The sequence below is a fragment of the Dysidea avara genome, chromosome 10, assembly GCF_963678975.1.
Source record: "Dysidea avara chromosome 10, odDysAvar1.4, whole genome shotgun sequence".
NCBI lineage: Eukaryota > Metazoa > Porifera > Demospongiae > Dictyoceratida > Dysideidae > Dysidea > Dysidea avara.
Window position 1 is genome coordinate 21,383,941 of NC_089281.1, and position 23,132 is coordinate 21,407,072.

Below are 23,132 nucleotides of genomic sequence, written 5' to 3' on the forward strand. Positions count from 1 at the left end.
AAGTGTAGACATGGTTGAGTTTATTATTAGAGGATGATCTGGTGTTTGCAGTGCTAAAAGAAACATGATCATATATATTAAAATGGTTGGAAGGCTGCTTTAGAGCTTTGATGAAAAACATGATGTCATAGAAATCCAGTGTATACATTAAAGGCAATAGATCTAGTTTGAGGAGACGAGTATGATAGCTAGATTCATAGTCTTTAAGGATGAATTTAGTTGCTTGTCGCTGAATCTTTTCTAGGGTAATAGTGTCCTTGATCAAGTATGGATTCCACAGCTGAGAGCAATAAGTTAACTGAGATCGAACAAGAGTTATGTATAGAGATTTTTTGGCTTTAACAGAGTGACAGTTACTAAAAGCACGCCTTAGGAGGCCGAGATATCTATAAGCCTTGGAAGTTATATGTTTGTAATGATTCTCCCAGGAGAGGTTGTCAGAAATTTGTATACCCAAATCACGATGACTGTGCAGCCGAGGAAGTGTGTTACCATCAAGTGAATAGGAAGTAGGTGTCTTGTTGTTAAAACTCAAGTAGATACATTTACTGATGCCAAAAAATAAGTCAGAGTCGATGCTCCAGATATATAGCTGGTCTAGATCCTGTTGTAAATCAGTATGATCAGGGGGGTGAAGAATTATTTTATAAAGCTTGGTGTCATCAGCAAAAAAAAATAGATTAGAAAACTGTGTAGCTAGTGTTAGATCATTTATATACATTAGAAACAGCAGGGGGCCAAGGATGCTGCCCTGGGGAACACCAGATAATACTGGCAATGGATCAGAAATAACATTGCAGACTTTAACATGTTGAAAGCGATTACGTAGGTAGTTATTAAACCAGTTCCAGAGGTTTCCAGTTATTCCATAATTTGATAGTTTAACTAAGAGCTTGCTGTGGGATACACTATCAAAAGCCTTACGAAAATCTAGATAAATAGAGTCAATTTGGTGACCTTGGGAAGTAGCTTTGAAAATATTGTTCAAATATAGCAAAAGTTGTTGGGTGGTGGACCTACCAGGCAAGAATCCAAACTGACAGGTAGTAACATTATTAAGTACATGATCAATGATTTTGTTGTAGATAAGAGTTTCTAAAACTTTTGATGTGTTACATAGAAGGGAAATAGGTCTGTAATTCTTTACGGATGATCGATCAGCTGATTTGTAGACTGGTACCACTAGATGAACGTTCCATTCTTGGGGGATAACACGTGCATGCATGCATGCGTGTGTGTGTGTGTGTGTGTGTGTGTGTGTGTGTGTGTGTGTGTGTGTGTGTGTGTGTGTGTGTGTGCATGTGTGCATGTGTGTGCAGTGTTGGGAGTAGCGCGTTACTTATGTAACGTATTACGTAATATTATTACTTTTGTGGTAACAAAGTAATATAACGAAATACGCTATGAAAACAGGTAATATAACGCAAGATACTTTACTTACAAACGTAACGCGTTACCTAAGTAATATAATTACTGTAACGAGTCTAATATGACGTAATATTATTACTAAAAGTAACGAAGTTACTGATCTCGTTAGTAATCCTCTGAGTAACGCCTAACCACAACGAAGTAACGAGGCCTACTGAATGAAGCTTATTCACTAGCTTCTTACTTATAACCAAGATTTGCACATTGTCCAACAACGCGATCATGTCAAGTGATAAGGTGGTAGTTTCACATGTGACAGCTTACGGCTGTGGACACAAAGTAATATAATATGTAATATTATTACAGTTACTTTATTTTATGGATAATATGTAACTGTAACTAAATAGTTCTGTTGCAAGTAATATGTAATATGTAACTAGTTACTTTTACAAAGTAACTTGCCCAACACTGTGTGTGCATGTGTGTGTGTGTGTGTGTGTGTGTGTGTGTGTGTGTGTGTGTGCGTGCGTGCATGCATGCATGCATGCATGTGTGTGTGCATGCATGCATGCATGTGTGTGTGTGTGTGTGTGTGTGTGTGTGTGTGTGTGTATGTATGTGTGTGCAGTATGAGGCAGCATATAATCAAGTGGCTAGAGCATCAGCCTGGTAATCGAAAGGTTCAGGTTTGATGCCTGATAATGCCAATTTGGTGTTATTGTTTTTGTTTTACTCACATTGCTCCATCTGTATAATGGGGACCTGGTGGCCTGGTGTCAACTGGGGAAGCAAACACCATAACTGTCCTCGTCTCACTTTGTGGTGTTGGGGTCATTGTGGAACTTCAGGTTCCATGACCTCTCTCCATGAGACCTGGACAGTCCACTAGTCCTACCCTAGGAGGATATGCCTGCAATATAGACTCAAGTGCCTGAGTAGTGCACAGGAATCCCAGTGCTGGTTCACTGGGTGTGCTTCACACAGCTATGCTTTGCTAGGCTTATTAGTGTGTGTGTGTGTGTGTGTGTGTGTGTGTGTGTGTGTGTGTGTGTGTGTGTGTGTGTGTGTGTGTGTGTGTGTGTGTGTGTGTGTGTGTGTGCACAGCCACACAGCTTTTATTATAATTATATATGTAATATCATGATATCATGACATTAGACTTGCACCAAATTTGAGCATAATAGGCTAACACAGCATTATGCATTATGCCAGCAAAATAGGGAGGACAATTTTCAAGATTTTTAATTACAATGTGTAATGTGCATACCAAAGATAAAAATCACTAGCCAATATTACAGTGGTCGATGTCAAAAACATGATATATCAAGACACACGGTGGTGTGTCGTGCGGCCCAAGAAGCCGGCGCGCCACACCGTGAGTATATTGACAGGAAGAACGAAAACGTCATTTTCACACCTTTGTATCTCGGTGATCACTTATCTGATTCGAACAAAATTTGCTACACAGTTGCCCGCCAGCCAAGGAAGTCTACATTCCAAATTTGAAGGAAATCGCTCTAGCCATTTCCGAGATACGAGCTGCCAAAGTTTCGTTTTTTTTTCTTCGTTTTTTTTTTTCTTCTTCGTCTTTTCGCACACTTGCAAAAATTGCTATAACAAGCAAACGCGTACTCCTATCGCCTTGAAATTTGGCACACAGAAAGGGAGTCCAAAGGCGAATCCTAGCATCAAATTTGGTACAAATCCGATGAATGGTTCAGGGGTTATGACCGATTATTCGCGTAAAACAAGATCGATTTGTTGTCACGCCTACAGGGTAAACCGCTTCATGGAATGAGTTGAAAATTGCTATGTAGATGGAGTAACCATCGTAGGAGTGCCTTTTGGTGGTTTGAAAGGAATCGAGATAAAGACCACGGAGATATGACACAAAACCCAACCTGTGTCACAATTACGCGATCGATTTTTATGAATAAAAAAGTATTAGTTTTCACGCCTACTAGGCAAACCGCTCAGAGCAATGAGCTGAAAATCGGTGTATAGCTGGAATAATCTTCATAGAAAGTCCTTGCAGTAGTACAGAAGAATCGGATTACAAACCACTGAGTTATGATTCGAAAGCCAACTCCGTGTAGCAAATGCGAGATCGAGATACTCTAATAGAACAGTCACCCTAATAGAGCATTCGGCTAATTTATTTACTCCATTATAGAATTTTATTACATCACAAGTTATTCTATAGGGAGTTCAGCTGCAAACAGTTAATCTTATAGACAGTTCAGCAAGAAGACAGTCACCATGTGGAGAGTTAAGCAAATATACCACTATAGAGATTCAGAACATTACAAGTCACACTGAAGAAAGTTCAGCTATAAACAAGTCATGCACCGTGTAGAGAATTCAGCTACAATTAAGTCACTCTCTAGAGAATTCAGTTACACAGAATTCTGTTACACACAAGTCACTGTGGAGAGAGTTCAGCTACAAACAAATTACCCTTTAGAGTGATCAGCTACAAACAAAACACTTTGCAGGGTGTTCTACTGCGACAAATCAATTACCTTTAGAGCGATCAGCAATGAACAAATCAACACAAATCTACCTGTAGAGAGATCAGCTAGAAACAAATCACCCTGAAGAGAGTTCAGCTACAAAAAATCACCCTGTAGAGACATCAGCTAGAAACTAGACACAATGTAAGGAGTTCAGCTACAAGCAATCACCCTGTAGAGAGTTCAGCTAAAACAAATCAACCTGCCGAGAGATCAGCTACAAACAAATCACCTTATAGAGAGTTCAGCTACAAACAGATTACCTGTAGAGAGATCGGCTACAAACAAATCAACCTGCAGAGAGATCAGCTATATACACACAAATCAACTTGTAGAGAGATCAGCTACAAACAAATCACCCTGTAGAGAGATCAGCTAGAAACTACACACAATGTAAGGAGTTCAGCTACAAACAAATCACCCTGTAGAGAGATCAGCTACAAACTAGACACAAAGTAAGGAGTTCAGCTACAAGCAAATTACCCTGTAGAGAGTTCATCTACAAACAAATCAACCTGTAGAGCCATCAGCTAGAAACAAATCACCCTGAAGAGAGGTCAGCTACAAAAAATCACCCTGTAGAGAGATCAGCTAGAAACAAATCACCCTGAAGAGAGGTCAGCTACAAAAAAATCACCCTGTAGAGAGATCAGCTACAAACAAATTGCCCTGTAGAGAGATCAGCTACAAACAAATCAACCTGCAGAGAGATCAGCTACACACAAATCAACTTGTAGAGAGTTCAGCTACAAACAAATTACCCTGTAGAGAGATCGGCTACAAACAAATCAGCCTGTAGAGAGTTCAGCTAAAACAAATCAACCTACAGAGAGATCAACTACAAACAAATCACCTTATAGAGAGTTCAGCTACAAACAAATTACCCTATAGAGAGATCGGCCACAAACAAATCAACCTGCAGAGAGATCAGCTACACACAAATCAACTTGTAGAGAGATCAATTACAAACAAATCACCCTGTAGAGAGATCAGCTAGAAACTACACACAATGTAAGGAGTTCAGCTACAAATGAATCACCTTATAGAGAGTTCAGCTACAAACAAATCACTCTGTAGAGAGATCAACTAGAAACTGGACACAATGTAAGGAGTTCAGCTACAAGCAAATCACCCTTTAGTGAGTTCAGCTACAAACAAATCAACCTGCAGTGAGATCACCTACAAAAAAGCACCTTGTACAGAGTTCAGCTACAAACAAATTACCCTGTAGAGAGATCGGCTACAAACAAATCAACCAGTAGAAAGATCAGCTACACACAAATCAACTTGTAGAGAGATCAGCTACAAACAAATCACCCTGTAGAGAGATCAGCTAGAAACTAGTCACAATGTAAGGAGTTCAGCTACAAGTAAATCACCCTGTAGAGAGTTCAGCTAAAACAAATCAACCTGCAGAGAGATCAGCTACAAATAAATCACTTTACAGACAGTTCAGCTACAAACAAATTACCTTGTAGAGAGATCGGCTGCAAATTAATCAACCTGCAGAGAGATCAGCTACACACAAATCAACTTGTAGAGAGATCAGCTACAAACAAATCACCCTGTAGAGAGATCAGCTAGAAACTAGTCACAATGTAAGGAGTTCAGCTACAAGTAAATCACCCTGTAGAGAGTTCAGCTAAAACAAATCAACCTGCAGAGAGATCAGCTACAAATAAATCACTTTACAGACAGTTCAGCTACAAACAAATTACCTTGTAGAGAGATCGGCTGCAAATTAATCAACCTGCAGAGAGATCAGCTACACACAAATCAACTTGTAGAGAGATCAGCTACAAACAAATCACCCTGTAGAGAGATCAGCTAGAAACTAGATACAATGCAAGGAGTTCAGCTACAAGCAAAATCACCCTTTAGTGAGTTCAGCTACAAACAAATCAACCTGCAGTGAGATCACCCACAAAAACGCACTTGTACAGAGTTCAGTTACAAACAAATCACCCTGTAGAGAGATCAGGTAGAAGAATTCACCTTGTAGAGAGTTCATTTACAAAGAAACCGTCATATAGAGAGTTCAGCTACAAAGAAATTACCCCGTAGAGAGTTCAGCTTGAAGAAGTCACCTTGTAAAGAGTTTAGCTACAAAGAAACCATCATGTACAGAGTTCAGCTACAAAGAAACCACCTGTACAGAATTCAACTACAAACAAATCACCCTGTATAGAGATCAGCTAGAAGAAGATACCTTGTAGATAGTTCAGCTACAACAATTCACCCTGTAGAAAGATCATGCTAGAAGAAGTCACCTTGTAGAGTGTTCAGTTACAAAGAAACCATCATGTAGAGAGTTCAGCTGCAAACAAATCACTCTGTAGAGAGTTCAGCTACAAAGAAACCGCCATGTAGAGAGTTCAGCCTCATACAAACCACCTAGTAGAGAATTCAACTACAACAAATCACCCTGTAGAGAAGAAGTTACCTTGTAGAGAGTTCAGCTACAAAGAAACCACCATGTAGAGAGTTTAGCTGCAAACAATTCACCTGTAGAGAGTTCAGCTAGAAACAAATCACCCCGTAGAGAGATCAACTGGATGAAGTCACCTTGTAGAGAGTTAAGCTACAAAGAAACCATCATGTAGAGAGTTCAGCTGCAAACAAATCACCCTGCAGAGAGTTCAGCTACAAAAAAATCACCCTGTAGAGAGTTCAGCTAGACGAAGTCACCTTATAGAGAGTTCAGCTACAAAGAAACCATCATGTAGAGAGTTCGGCTATAAAGACACCACCATGTAGAGAGTTTAGCTGCAAACAAATCACCTGTTACAGAGAGTTCAGCTACAAAGAAACCATCCTGTATATAGTTCAGCTACATTTCAAGTCACCCAGTAGAGAGATCAGCTGCAAAAAAAAAATCCTGTGGGGAATAATGAGCATGTAATAAATATATGTATATAATTTGTATAATTACTAATAAAATCAAAAATAATTGAAGTACTAAAATTCTTCTTAAGTTCTTTTCTTCTTCCTGTAGTAAAGAAAAAAACACATGGGTTAAAAAAGCCCCAAAGCCAGCCATAGGCCGGCTTTGCAGTATACAAATACAAAAAGAAGTGATATCTAATCAAAAACAGCCAAGCTGTAAAAAAAGGTGCGGCCCCCATAAAGGCCATGGTGAAAAAAGATGTGAAATCCAAGGTGGCGGCCAAGAAATGGCTGTGATGGTAGGTTAATGGTTACATTTTAATAACGGCAATTCAGGTGAATTTTGTGCCGCTTGGTCTTGGCACCAAATTCACCTGAATTGTTGTTATTAAAATGTAACCATTAACCTACCATCACAGCCATTTCTTGGCCGCCACCTTGGATTTCACATCTTTTTTCACCATGGCCTTTATGGGGGCCGCACCTTTTTTTACAGCTTGGCTGTTTTTGATTAGATTCTCTTTACACTTTGCAAATCGACTCTTTAAAAAAACAGTCAGCTATTGACCATAATGTTGATTTGGAAACAGTTTTAAGAATGTACAATAGGTTTGTTTTTGGGTGTTTCTCAAGAACATAATTTTACATAAACAAGCTATTTCCAGGGCATGAGTGACTTAGCCTTAACATTTACTCTAGATGTGTAACATCAAGACACACGATGGTGTATCATACAGCCAAAAAAGTCAACATGCCACACAATGTGTATATTGATAGGAAAAAGAAAATACAATTTTCTTATGTGTAACTTGCTTGCCTTGAACTTTAGCACAAATAAAGGTGAATTTACATACTAAGTTTGCTATGAATCTGATAAGTATTCACAGTGTTATGAACATTTATTCATATAAAAAAAAAGAATGAACTTTTGTCATGGCTACAGGATGAACTGCATATCGGAATAACTTGAATTATATTGCGTACATGGGCTGATCATTGTAGCAGTACCTTTGATGGTTTGAGAAACAATGTAGTTACAGCTACAGAGTTATAAAGGAAAAAGCAAACAAATGTAAAATTTTTGGGTCAAGATACTGTAGTTTTAATAGAGCAGTTACCATAAATAAAAAATATAGGTTGAACCCGGGACCTCCACACTTAACACCCACATCCTTATCCACTGATCCAATGCTATCATGGCTGTTCACTTCACTTAATATCTACTTTATAGAAATTCTAGTTTAAATCTACTTATTAGGAGGGAAAATTGTTCTACATTCTATGTATGCGCCATTAAAAGTCCTCAAAAATCTGTGCTCTATTAGAAATATTCATGTAATTATATATCTAATCAAAAACAGCTAAGCTGTAAAAAAAGGTGCGGCCCCCAAAAAGGCCATGGTGAAAAAAGATGTGAAATCCAAGGTGGCGGCCAAGAAATGGCTGTGATGGTGGTAGGTTAATGGTTACATTTTAATAACGGCAATTCAGGTGAATTTGTGCCGCTTGGTCTTGGCACCAAATTCACCTGAATTGTTGTTATTAAAATGTAACCATTAACCTACCATCACAGCCATTTCTTGCCGCCACCTTGGATTTCACATCTTTTTTCACCATGGCCTTTATGGGGCCGCACCTTTTTTTACAGCTTGGCTGTTTTTGATTAGATATCACTTCTTTTTGTATTTGTATACTGCAAAGCCGGCCTATGGCTGGCTTTGGGGCTTTTTTAACCCATGTGTTTTTTTCTTTACTACAGGAAGAAGAAAAGAACTTAAGAAGAATTTTAGTACTTCAATTATTTTTGATTTTATTAGTAATTATACAAATTATATACATATATTTATTACATGCCCATTATTCCCCACAGGATATTTTTTTGCAGCTGATCTCTCTACTGGGTGACTTGAAATGTAGCTGAACTATATACAGGATGGTTTCTTTGTAGCTGAACTCTCTACAAGGTAACCTCTTCTAGCTGGTCTCTCTACAGGGTATTTTGTTTCTAGCTGAACTCTCTACAAGTGATTTGTTTGCAGCTAAACTCTCTACATGGTGGTGTCTTTGTAGCCGAGCTCTCTACATGATGGTTTCTTTGTAGCTGAACTCTCTATAAGGTGACTTCGTCTAGCTGAACTCTCTACAGGGTGATTTTTTTGTAGCTGAACTCTCTGCAGGGTTATTTGTTTGCAGCTGAACTCTCTACATGATGGTTTCTTTGTAGCTGAACTCTCTACAAGGTGACTTCGTCCAGCTGATCTCTCTACGGTGTGATTTGTTTCTAGCTGAACTCTCTACAGGTGATTTGTTTGCAGCTAAACTCTCTACATGGTGGTTTCTTGTAGCTGAACTCCCTACATGATGGTTTCTTTGTAGCCGAACTCTCTACAAGGTAACTTCTTCTCTACAGGGTGATTTGTTGTAGTTGAATTCTCTACTAGGTGGTTTGTATGAGGCTGAACTCTCTACATGGCGGTTTCTTTGTAGCTGAACTCTCTACAGAGTGATTTGTTTGCAGCTGAACTCTCTACATGATGGTTTCTTTGTAACTGAACACTCTACAAGGTGACTTCTTCTAGCTGATCTTTCTACAGGGTGAATTGTTGTAGCTGAACTATCTACAAGGTAACTTCTTCTAGCTGATCTCTATACAGGGTAATTTGTTTGTAGTTGAATTCTGTACAGGTGGTTTCTTTGTAGCTGAACTCTGTACATGATGGTTTCTTTGTAGCTGAACTCTTTACAAGGTGACTTCTTCTAGCTGAACTCTCTACGGGGTAATTTCTTTGTAGCTGAACTCTCTATACGATGGTTTCTTTGTAACTGAACTCTCTACAAGGTAACTTCTTCTAGCTGATCTTTCTACCGGGTGATTTGTTTGCAGCTGAACTCTCTACATGGTGGTTTCTTTGTTGCTGAACTCTCTACAAGGTGAATTCTTCTACCTGATCTCTCTACAGGGTGATTTATTTGTAACTGAATTCTGTACAAGTGCGTTTTTGTGGGTGATCTCACTGCAGGTTGATTTGTTTGTAACTGAACTCACTAAAGGGTGATTTTGCTTGTAGCTGAACTTGCATTGTATCTAGTTTCTAGCTGATCTCTCTACAGGGTGATTTGTTTGTAGCTGATCTCTCTACAAGTTGATTTGTGTGTAGCTGATCTCTCTGCAGGTTGATTAATTTGCAGCCGATCTCTCTACAAGGTAATTTGTTTGTAGCTGAACTGTCTGTAAAGTGATTTATTTGTAGCTGATCTCTCTGCAGGTTGATTTGTTTTAGCTGAACTCTCTACAGGGTGATTTACTTGTAGCTGAACTCCTTACATTGTGACTAGTTTCTAGCTGATCTCTCTACAGGGTGATTTGTTTGTAGCTGATCTCTCTACAAGTTGATTTGTGTGTAGCTGATCTTTCTACTGGTTGATTTGTTTGTAGCCGATCTCTCTACAGGGTAATTTGTTTGTAGCTGAACTCTGTACAAGGTGCTTTTTTGTAGGTGATCTCACTGCAGGTTGATTTGTTTGTAGCTGAACTCACTAAAGGATGATTTGCTTGTAGCTGAACTCCTTACATTGTGTCTAGTTTCTAGCTGATCTCTCTACAGGGTGATTTTTTTGTAGCTGAACTCTCTATAAGGTGATTTGTTTGCAGCTGAACTCTCTACATGGTGGTTTCTTTGTTGCTGAACTCTCTACAGGGTGTTTTGCTTGTAGCTACTCTCTACAGGGTGATTTGTTTCTAGCTTATCTCTCTACAGGTTGATTTGTGTGTAACTGATCTCTCTACAAGCTGATTTGTTTGTAGCTGAATTCTCTGCAAAGTGTTTTGTTTGTAGCTGACCTCTCTTCAGGGTGATTTGTATCTAGCTGATCTCTCTACAGGGTGATTTTTTTGTAGCTGACCTCTCTTCAGGGTGATTTGTTTCTAACCGATCTCTCTACAGGGTGATTTTTTGTAACTGACCTCTCTTCAGGGTGATTTGTTTCTAGATGATTGCTCTACAGGTTGATTTGTTTGTAGATGAACTCTCTACAGGGTAATTTACTTGTAGCTGAACTCCTTACTTTGTGTCTAGTTTGTAGCTGATCTCTCTACAGGGTGATTTGTTTGTAGCTGAACTCCTTACATTGTGTGTAGTTTCTAGCTGATCTCTCTACAGGGTGATTTGTTTGTAGCTGATCTCTCTACAAGTTGATATTGTGTGTAGCTGATCTCTCTGCAGGTTGATTTGTTTGAAGCCGATCTCTCTACAGGTAATCTGTTTGTAGCTGAACTCTCTATAAGGTGATTTGTTTGTAGCTGATCTCTCTGTAGGTTGATTTGTTTTAGCTGAACTCTCTACAGGGTGATTGCTTGTAGCTGAACTCCTTACATTGTGTCTAGTTTCTAGCTGATGTCTCTACAGGGTGATTTTTTGTAGCTGAACTCTCTTCAGGGTGATTTGTTTCTAGCTGATCTCTCTACAGGTAGATTTGTGTTGATTTGTTCATTGCTGATTACTCTAAAGGTTGATTTGTTGCAGCTGAACACCCTGCAAAGTGTTTTGTTTGTAGCTGATCACTCTAAAGGGTAATTTGTTTGTAGCTGAATTCTCTCCACAGTGACTTGTGTGTAGCTGAATTCTGTGTAACTGAATTCTCTAGAGAGTGACTTAATTGTAGCTGAATTCTCTACACAGTGCATGACTTGTTTATAGCTGAACTTTCTTCAGTGTGACTTGTAATGTTCTGAATCTCTATAGTGATATATTTGCTTAACTCTCCACATGGTGACTGTCTTCTTGCTGAACTGTCTATAAGATTAACTGTTTGCAGCTGAACTCCTTATAGAATAACTTGTGATGTAATAAAATTCTATAATGGAGTAAATAAATTAGCCGAATGCTCTATTAGGGTGACTGTTCTATTAGAGTATCTCGATCTCGCATTTGCTACACGGAGTTGGCTTTCGAATCATAACTCAGTGGTTTGTAATCCGATTCTTCTGTACTACTGCAAGGACTTTCTATGAAGATTATTCCAGCTATACACCGATTTTCAGCTCATTGCTCTGAGCGGTTTGCCTAGTAGGCGTGAAAACTAATACTTTTTTATTCATAAAAATCGATCGCGTAATTGTGACACAGGTTGGGTTTTGTGTCATATCTCCGTGGTCTTTATCTCGATTCCTTTCAAACCACCAAAAGGCACTCCTACGATGGTTACTTCATCTACATAGCAATTTTCAACTCATTCCATGAAGCGGTTTACCCTGTAGGCGTGACAACAAATCGATCTTGTTTTACGCGAATAATCGGTCATAACTCCTGAACCATTCATCGGATTTGTACCAAATTTGATGCTAGGATTCGCCTTTGAACTCCCTTTCTGTGTGCCAAATTTCAAGGCGATCGGAGTACGCGTTTGCTTGTTATAGCAATTTTTGCAAGTGTGCGAAAAGACGAAGAAGAAAAAAAAAACGAAGAAAAAAACACGAAACTTTGGCAGCTCGTATCTCGGAAATGGCTAGAGCGATTTCCTTCAAATTTGGAATGTAGACTCCCTTGGCTGGCGGGCAACTGTGTAGCAAATTTGGTTCGAATCAGATAAGTGATCACCGAGATACAAAGGTGTGAAAATGACGTTTTCGTTCTTCCTGTCAATATACTCACGGTGTGGCGCGCCGGATTCTTGGGCCGCACGACACACTATCGTGTGTCTTGATAATTCTGTCTTCAAGAAATGTGGGTAACACAAACCCCAAAACCAACCTATAGCTGGATTTGGGGCCATATACTGAGTACAAAAAGAAATGAAATCAGCACAAAAACAGCAAAGCTGTGGAAAGGGTGCACCCTTCAAAATCCTGGGTGAAAAAAGCTGTGAAATCAAAGGTATAACAGCTAAGAAATGGCTGCAATGATGATAATGATAATATTCTTCTTTGGCATCTCACATACCAAATTTGAGCAAGATCGCCCTATACTTTAAGGATGTATTAAGACTAATCCATGGACCTTTGATGCAAATCTGATAAATGTTCACAAAGTTATGGATGATTATTTGCATTAAATAATCTTATTAAGAACCAGAATCAAAAACTGTTAGCCATTACGAAGATGGACTAGACTCATCCAAGTCCAGAACAAGAATAATGCAGGTACAACATGGGAGAAAATGTTTATTCCATCAAGGGTAATCTATTTCAGGAGTACTCCTATTATTTTGTCACAGGATAAACCGATAAACCACTTATAACTTAAAATTTGTTCTGTATATAGATTATCCAAGTGGTGTAAAGCAAACTACAGTGACAAACCAACCTGGTGTAAAATTGTCAAAATAGTTTAATAGAACAGTCACCAAGAATTTTTTAAAAGTATAGGAAAATGACTTGTGAATCGCATAGTAAAGGTGTGTACTGTGGGTATAAAAATTACAGTATACAAATTGCATAAAACTCGACATAAAATTAAACATATCCAGCCACCCTTTACAATTCCTAGCAATAATCTCTCATAACTGCTATTGAGTATATTTTAATTTTCATTTGTAAGAAATCAAGTGAGCTGATCAGCTTACAACAGTGGAGACAGGTATGGAGGTCAAGCAAATTTCTAATGGAAAAATCTCAATTACACATAGAAGTCCTCCATTGTATCTTAAGATAAGAGGAAATTGGGCCCTAAAGTCAGTATATGACTGGTTATTTAAAACACAAAAGAAGTGAAATCCATGCAAAAAAAAAAAACAGCCAAGCTGTAAAAAAGGTGTGGCCTGTAAGCCCAGGTGAAAAAAGTTGTAAAATCAAAGGAAATGACTCCAATAATGTTAATGCTAATAAATTTAAATAATGGCCTGTGCATTATTCATATTTATTAACATTATTGGAGTGGTAGTCACCTTTGATTACCCAACTTTTTTTACTCAGGTTTTTGAAGGCCACATCCTTTTGTACAGCTTGGCTATTTTTGCATGGATACATTATACATTATTTACTGTTACATATAGAACCAGAAGCACATAGGTATGGTCCAAACTAAAATTAAAGAAATTATAATTATTTCATTTGTAGTAATTTAGGTAAACTTTTGAGAGACAGATTGCAATGGGAGCTTCAATATGTAGAAACACACTGATCTAGAGTGCTGGAAATCTGGAAATTCTTTGTAATGATGTATACCTTTATTGTGAAAATGATCTAGTGCTTCCCATATGTATAAGACAGAAAAAAACAAGTTAAATTGATCTTATATATATTCTATACATATACATACCATTTATTGCAGCAAAACACTAAAGTGTCCATTACAGAGACATAATCCTGAAATGCTGTCCACCCATCCCTACTGGTACCACACTACCTAGAATTCTTCAGCTCTAAAAACAAATAACAATTGACAACTGTGTAGTGTTGGCAGCTTCAATGAGGTATTTTGATGATGGCATCATCAATGAAGAAAAAAATAAAGCTGTACACATTATAGGCAGTGGATGCCACTTCTATCTTGTAACAACAGACCAAGATGCTCTAATAGAGCAACCAAATGCTGGAATAGAATAGTTTCATTTTATACCTTTTCAAACCTGTAATAGCTGGTTGTTACAATACCTACAAGACTAACAGCACAGTAAAATAGTCTAAAATCTCCTCTAAAGGAAAGCTTCTCAGTATAATCTAAAGCTTTTTTCTGACCTTCTGATTCCAAGAATGGCACCCATGTCTGTTGTGTGTTTCAAACTCCACTGCATTGCCAACCTCTTTTATGGACAGCTTCGTCACTTCTGACACACATTGCACAGATTCACCAGTTTGGTTACTATTATTTACACTTAACCTTCTTAACATTCAGTCACATCATGTGTACATTAGCTACTAGAAACACCATATATAGCCATGCATTGTGTACTGTGTGCGCCTTTAACGACATATATATAGTCATATGAGTTATATGTTATTTAAATATGTCATATGGGTTTAAAGAACCAAAATTCACATTGTTGCTTGTTGTATCTGTACATGCATATTTTCATTTTTTAGTGATTTGTGCCGAATGTTGAATGACAATCAGCCAACAGACTGTGGTGAAAGTTTCTGTAGAGACAGAGTGTTGGAGTTCCTTTGTAATTATTTGTTACCTCCATGTGAAAATAATCTAGCACTTCCCATTTGCAACAAGTCATGTTCTGAATATTTGATAAGTGGAATTTGTGTGGAACACATGCGAAGGGCATTGAGTTCATTGACTAACAACGTGTTTTTTAACATATCTGTAGAAGAACTGTTACAGTCTAACTGCATCTTACCACCAGAACTTATTGGTGTTAATAATAGTCATTGTAATAATTTGACTAGTAAGTACCAAGGTGATGTGGTTAAAACTTATGTGATCCTTGAATCACCATATTGTAATAAACATTTTAGCTATAAAGAAATTTAGGATCTAAAATCTCATGTTTAGCTTCATATTCAGTACTCCTTTAGCACCGTACTCTAATAAGTAACTTGTTTTTCCAATCCCTCTACACAGCATGTACTTAGTTCATATATAGTTACTGTTATCAACTTATCATTAATCGTATTGATTTCCATCACAGCTATACCAAGCAGCGAAGATAATTTACAGTAAGTAATATATACAAGCAATATGAATCTTTGTAACATTATTTTACCCTCTAGATGTTTACCAGTTCCAAAAGATCATTCCTGTGCTGTCGATTTCAACATCATGAATTATGCAGTGAAAGTTGCTCTTTCTAATGTTGATATTGTTGAAGCTCTGAGAAATGTCACACCAAGAATGCAATCATCAAATACATTTTGCAATAAATCATTAGATTTAGCCATTTGTTTTTACCAATTTCCACCTTGTGAAGCCTTTAAACTGCTGCCAGTATGTAATGACTCTTGTAAATCCTTCTTAGATGATATCCGACAATGCAGGACTCTGATTGATTTAATAAATGATGACATCATTCTTATAAAGCGATTTACAGCATTTGACTGTTATGATTCTAACAGCTATTACACTGGTTTTGATAGTTCTTTCTTTTCAACAAATTGTTCATCTTTGCCTGTCTCATCACCTGAAGTAACACAAGGTAATTCATATTATTTTTCAAACTTTTGATAGTCTGTGTATGATTATAACTCGTGTTTGGAGTTGTATACATTCAATTCACCATAGTACATGATTATTGCTCTCTGTTATCCATGATATCTATCTCACACATATTTTATTACACACATATTTTGTGTCTCAAATAGAGAGGAGTAGCAAAGCACTTATCATTGGTGTAACACTAGCTTCATGTATACTGGTACTGATTGGGATTGTCTTTCTGACATGTATATGGAGAATAAGAGAAAAGAAGAAAAAAGAGTAAGAGCTATATTAATTTAGTTGATGCACATGTTCGGTAATTCAGAAGTCTTCGCTTTATCACACTCTGGTTCTTCTCCATTCTATTGTAGTATAAAACATTTAGTCTTAGTGTAATTGTTAGCTTTAGTTTTGTATTCAATATACAAACCTTGCATGAAACCTGGAGGTAGTGCATGGCATCAACCTGGGTGCACAAGGAGGGCTGGAGTCCTCCTGTGACTTTGATCTTTATTTGTAAACAATAATCTACTCTAATAGAACAGTCATGCGGTTATTCTATATGAATATAATAACTGACTGTTCTATTAGAGAAGATTATTGTTTACAAATGCAGATCATAGAACAGTTAGCAGCACATTAAAAAACCCTCAGAATTGAGGCTAAAAAATTTCAATCTGTGGGGGGAGGAGGATCCCTCAGATCCCTAGAGAGTGCGTGTTTTGTGTACAGCAATGGGTTGGATCAGAACAAGCCCCCTTCTTGAATACTGTGGTTGCTCTACTTATCTTCCAAGAGTTAGGAAATATAGTAGTAATTTGGAAAAGAGCAGATGAAATTCGACAAAGCGCAGAAGTACATGGTTTCAGAATACATGGACTCATATTGTCATCACCAACAGATTTATTGACATCCAGAGAGAAAGAGAGAGAGAATAAAATGCACTTCACATGAGGAACTTTAATTCAGAATTAAGAGAGCAGCGAATGATGACAGTCTTTAAGTGTAGGAATTGGCACTGAATCATTCGGTTGGGATAGTACTCAGCAAGTTGATGTGATGGATCTGCTGCTAGAACCAGATCCTATCAAGCTCTTAGTTAGCGACCACCAACATTTACTGGTAGAGTATTGCTGAATGTCCACTTGTATCTTACTGATATATGTCAAGTTGGTAGCAAGAGAAACTCATCAGGGTCATTTCTTTTCCAACAAGTAACCTTATGTTGCCAGCCTGCCTCACAAAAGTGGTTCCACTATAGTGTAGGTTGTGAACTATGATTGAACTTCCACGGTATATAGTTGAATAAATATTATTAGCAAAACATAATCAACAACCCCTTGAAAATCCCATTTAATGGAACAGAAATAACCTGAAAGTCTTTTCCTGTTACCAATGAAATGCACAACATGGTGGTAATGTGCAATTAAGGGGTAGGAGGATGCTCTTAAGCAGTAGCATAGTAAACTGGTGGTAATATGAAATAACAGTTAAATCTTGTTATATGATTGCTATGTACTTTAATATAAATAAAATATTTCAAAAACACGTATAATATATGTTAAACCCTTTTGTGGCAATTCTGTGGAGTGACATAAATTCCAAAGAGTATACTATGATCCCAACCTTCTGTTTTAGTTTAACTGTGAAATATGCAGCATGAAAGGTGTAACTTGGTAGTATCAAGAGTTCATAATATATATACTAAGGAGAGTATCCTATTCTCATATACCCCTGTAGAAAGGCGTATCCGTGAAGTTATGACGTAACACTTCTGAGTTCGCCCGTTTTTCTTTGTATAATTAATGATGTCATTAGTTGAACATGGTATCGATTGAAGCATAGATAATAGAGTACTTAAAAGGGATAGGAAACGCAATAACGTGACGTCACAAAATACGTACATTTCTATTGGAATTCCGTGTAGCACGTCACGAACATACTCGTTACGCTTGCTGCGCTTGTATCAAAGAGAAACAAATTGTTGTAACGACAGAATTTTGTAACCAACGACTGTGAAACTTCGCTACAGTGAACTCAAGTAAGTAATCGAGGGAAATAGGATGGTACCAACCCTCAAGGAAGTTATACGCAAAATTAAAGGAGATTGAAAGTGAAAAAAACGGCCCAAAAATTACTTTAAACCACTTTACTTTCTTCGTAAATATATTCTATCCTTTTAACTGTGATAAACCTATTCCTTACCATTTAACAGAGAGAACCAGAGGAAATATCGGAGCAAAACAGGAACCGTTGCTTGAAGAAACGACTAAGTATCTTCCATTTTTAACCAAAAGTTTAAACCACCTTGCAGTACAACGCAATGGTAAAAGACTGTGTTGGTGACACGCCTAGCTTACCACAAGATTCGAAAGTGGAACCAGCTATAAAAGAAGCGGTATGGACGAGGCATGAAGGTACTATGAGCGAAAGTGTGACAGCGTGTAACAATCACGGTTAATGCGATACGCTTTGTTACAAAATCTACGGTCTGAATTCTCTCGCCAAAATCTCTCACGTAGGCCTAAATACTTGCTGTAGTCTGTTGGATTACTATTTACGCTGCTTAGAACACTAATTCTCATGCTTGAGCACAAAACTGTCTTGTCCTTTCAAGTCACGCGTAACGGAAATCAAACCGGAAATCGCTTGCGTTTCCTATCCCTTTACTCTATTATCTATGATTGAAGCGTGCCTACCAACGTCGCTAGCAACCAAATTAACTCCAGCTCTAAGCGTTTCTCACCCAACTACAATCGTTCCTTCATGGGTTAAGACCGCTTCGTAGGCGTTTCTTACTAGGCCATTCGCGAATACGGCTATCCTGAGCGTCGAAAGTGTGAAACGGTGCTAACGATTCTTGCACTTTTACGGCTTCCTGTACGTCACAAACCACAATATCTTGTCGTTACGTCATAACTTCACGATACGCCTTTCTACAGGGGTATATGAGAGTAGGATACTCTCCTTAGTATATATATTATGAACTCTTGGTAGTATAAACTCAAGGAAATGCATAAATGTCTGTCTGTTTCATTTAGTAGCTGCATTGGGTGCATGAAAAGTTGATTGAAGGAATGAATGCCCATCCCACATAATACGGTACCTGTGCCAATGTTGGAAAATGTGTCATGCCTAAATCAATAGTTAAATTATTTTTAATGCTAACATTTTTTTGGCTGGTCAACATAGTTAGCTACTGTGTATGATAAAGTTATTAATCTAAGAATTTACTTCTGCCTGTATGTAGACTTGTTATAGTGTTGAATCGTATGGTGACCAATCCGGGCTATGATGATAAGACATTCACATGTGAGTACCAGAAGTTTGAGTCAGTGTCGAGTTCCAACAAACATGGCAGGAAACGATTCTCTTCATTTTGTGAGTCACTATGTGTAGAAATTCTCATTAAATTTATACATTAACTATAGTTGTAACGAATATATTCATTGTGTGTATTTCAATGACAGTTACTGATACAATATTTGGAGAATTTGAGCGAGGCCTTGCAGGACATGTGGTTGATTCTGACAACTTAACTATGCAGGAACCGATTGGTGAAGGTAGCTTTATTGTCGTACTATGTTGGTTATTTAGAAACTAAAAGAAATTTCTAAATTTCAAGTTTTATAGCATGTTGCTTATGACTGTGTAATTTAGTTATGATGAATATATAAGAAGGTGTATATGTACTATATATACTATTTTTAATAATTTTTTTGCTTTCAAGCTATACTGCTACGTTGCTAACTGCTATGGTCTCAGTGTCTCTATAGTGCTCAATTTTCAGTTCAGTAGTGCACTTCATGTACTAAGCTATAAGCTGTCTGAATTGGATAGGTATAATTGGTTCCGTACCTGCTATGTAATCATTGAAACATTTATGGTCTGTGGAGATGTATGATAGACCTGAATCACCTGACCCATGTCACTCCCTTACAGCTCATGGTCCTGAAGCTGCACAATATATGACTTTCTTAAATGTTACCTAATGCACAAATTCTGCAAATCAGACCACATTCCTTTTACAAGTATCGAAAGGGTATGCAGATATTTGTACCCAATACCAGTTGCCATGTTTGGCTGTGCATGCAGTCAAGCAGTCATAGTTGCAATACAAGACTGTTTCATATGTACATATTATGCTACTTATACAGGTGCATTTGGTAAAGTATACAAAGGAGTGTACACCAAAGACGGGGAAACAATTGAAGTTGCTATTAAAACACTGAGAGGTAGTACAGCACAGATTTGCACAAACATAATGTATCTGACTAGATCTATGAAAGATACAGTGGAACCTGTTAATCAGGACACTTGAAAATAAGGACACCTGCATAATCTGGACACTTAACAATGGCCCCAATGTATCTCCTAACATGTTAAACAGACCTGGAAAATGAGGACACCTTGATAATCAGGACACTTTTGGTCAGCCCTGAGGTGTCTTTAATATACAAGTTTCACTGTATTCTAAATTATGCACATTTAATTTAAAGATAAGTACATTACAGTTCAATACAAAGGTAGCTACCAATTATGTGTATGATTTTTTTATAAAGATGCATCAGCTCAATGCCTTTTAGGACATAGTTGGTACTAGGACTAATGTTTTTTTTTGCCATTTTAAAACAATTTTCAAGAGCGTATCATTATCACAAATCTCTGAATGAATTTGAGGGTAGAAGTGGTGGGTAGAATGGGCTCCACTCAGCTGAATGCTTTAAAATGAAGGAATAGATGATGCAATGTTTAAAACATAGCGACTATGAATTAAAGACTTATGCTGGCTCCTAAGTAGCACAAATTGTATAGTCAGTTGTAATAGGCCATCTGTACTTGTGTGTGAGTGCGTGCGTGCGTGTGTGCGTGCGTGCGTGTGTGCGTGCGTGCGTGCGTGTGTGCGTGCGTGTGTGCGTACGTGCGTGCGTGCGTACGTGTGTGCGTGCGTGCATATGTGTGTGATTAGAAATACAATATACACATAATATTATGTATATCTGTCCAGTTAAAATGAATAATTTTATTAAATTTTGGTGTTTTCTCAATATAGCAACTGAAATTGCAAAGACAGAAGAATTCATTAAAGAATGTATTATAGCTAAACAACTTGATCATCCCAATGTATTGGGTCTTATTGGTGTTAGTATCATTAAAAGAGAAGCCCTACCACTGATGATATTACCGTTTATGCACAATGGTGATGTTAAATCATTTGTCAAGACTAAGAGGGGAGGAGTGCTGGAAGTGAATGATTTTCCGGTGGTAAGTGCTTATGTGATATACAGAGGGCTGGGCCAACTTCATATGTTACCATCTCATGCAGCAAAACTTCATACATTTGTAGAAATTTAAAGCATTTGATTGATTGTAACTCACCAAGCCTTATTGATATAGTTACCAAATTTTCATGACATATGCAACAATATATCTTCAGACTTATATGAACGGGAGCTCATCAAATCCTATGCACAGTACAGGGTTTGATGTGCTTCAGATATGAAATAAGCAGCCAACCGTGTAGTAGCAGACTAAGCTGTGAATCAATAGTGCATGCATGAGTGTAGCTGTGTAGTTACTGCCTTGTCAAGTTTCAGCAACTTCAATACTATTGTAAAAACCATGTAGTTTTTTCCTGAGACAGTTACATATATTAACATTTTGTTTAAGTTGTACTACTGGTGTAGCAGGCATGGATCCAGGGGATGTACAGGCAGCAAGGCTTCATGCCAGTTATGTTCACACTTACATTCAATTACATTAAATTGTTCATAGTTATGTTCATAAGTCATGTTTACACTTGGGTTATAAAAGAGCCACTCCATTTTTTGAGGTGCCATGACAGACGAGTAGTATATACACTTAAACCTAATTTGACCACAAAGACTGCCGGTACTTTGTAGTCATCCAGCAGATCAACTCACACTTTGAGTTGACTTTTTCGCATTTTAGTTATATGCCCTGTTCTTCCATTTCCCCAAATTGTTGAAAGAAGTTCTCATAGTCTTCTCCTGCCGTGCATGCCTTCCAGTGTCAACTACAGACAGTTTAACTGTGTATATATTATTGATGCTTGCAGGGGCTGAGCAGTGCTATCCTCACAAAGATGTGCTGTGATATTGCTAAAGGAATGGACTACCTTTCATCACTGAATTTTGTACATCGTGACTTGGCTGCCAGGAATTGCATGTATGAACATGTGATAGTGATAGAATATTTCCAGTGTAATTATTGCTTTACAGGCTGGATGGTCACATGAGAGTTAAAGTGGCTGATTTTGGTTTTTCTCGTTATCTTCACATCAAAGATTACTACAGACTAAGTCGTAATACCCCACTACCACTAAAGTGGCTAGCTCCTGAAGCATTGCGTGATAAAGTGTTTACAGTAAAGTCAGATGTAGTAAGTGTAGAAATTAATGTTAAATGATGCTGAGCTGTTGTTCCTGTACAGTGGTCATATGGGATAACCTGTTGGGAGATTTTCTCATTGGGGTTAGAGCCATATCCTTCAGTGGATGTGCTTCAGATGGCCAACTATCTGAAGGGAGGAGGAACACTGGACCAACCACCTCTCTGTTCTGATGAAATGTATGTTCAATAAATACATAACTGGATTTTGTAATGGTCATCTTGATGTCTACTATATACACAGACACAATCATAATATTATTAAAGCTTGGATTACCTGACCTAATAACAGAATTGGAGATTTTAAGATGCACCTCATTCATAAATTTTGCTGGTCAATGTAATGTCTTCTTTCATTGCCAGAATTATGATGTATTTACATGCTTACAGTCTAGTTTTTAAGTATATATTTTAGCTAAAATTTCTTCACATTGAATAAGACATGACAACAAGGGGTGCAGATAACACCCTCAATTATCTGACCCTCATTAATCCATACATTTATCTAAAATTGGAATGATTGTTCTATTAAAGTATTTTGTGTATAAATGTATGTCCTACTAGAGTATTCAAACAGAGCTCTGCTACTCTGTACCTAAATGTATGGACTTCAGTTATCCAAACAATTCACTAGTCTGAACACTTTTTACCTTTGCCTGGGAACATTGGAGTTTGGATAACTGTACTATCTATGCTTGTATGTAATTGTAGGTATGGAATAATGAAGTGGTGTTGGCAGCTTCAACCAGATGACAGGCCAACTTTTGTACAAATTGTGGAGGAACTGTATCAAATGCAACAATATGAAATTGATTAATATAAGTACGCATGTAATTTTTAAATGGCTGAAATGCTTTTTAATTATATTATCT

General features: G+C 37.6%; 1 protein-coding gene across 3 annotated transcripts in view; it reads left to right on the top strand.

The window, feature by feature from the left end:
- The window catches only part of LOC136268424 (tyrosine-protein kinase receptor UFO-like), a 59,313-nt gene extending 36,187 nt beyond the window's left edge, over positions 1-23,126 (top strand). The window contains exons 3-14 of one of the 3 annotated variants that reach the window (XM_066063763.1): positions 14,788-15,113; positions 15,345-15,372; positions 15,427-15,848; positions 16,015-16,129; positions 19,101-19,231; positions 19,321-19,413; positions 20,008-20,085; positions 20,904-21,115; positions 21,930-22,039; positions 22,093-22,252; positions 22,304-22,440; positions 22,972-23,126. In XM_066063763.1, coding sequence (XP_065919835.1) covers positions 14,788-15,113; positions 15,345-15,372; positions 15,427-15,848; positions 16,015-16,129; positions 19,101-19,231; positions 19,321-19,413; positions 20,008-20,085; positions 20,904-21,115; positions 21,930-22,039; positions 22,093-22,252; positions 22,304-22,440; positions 22,972-23,077 — 1,918 coding nt within the window. In that variant the 3' untranslated portion in view covers positions 23,078-23,126. The remainder of the gene's footprint in view (positions 1-14,787; positions 15,114-15,344; positions 15,373-15,426; positions 15,849-16,014; positions 16,130-19,100; positions 19,232-19,320; positions 19,414-20,007; positions 20,086-20,903; positions 21,116-21,929; positions 22,040-22,092; positions 22,253-22,303; positions 22,441-22,971) is intronic. The other 2 variants (XM_066063764.1, XM_066063761.1) reach the window with 2 other exon arrangements.
- Positions 23,127-23,132: the final 6 nt, after the last annotated feature.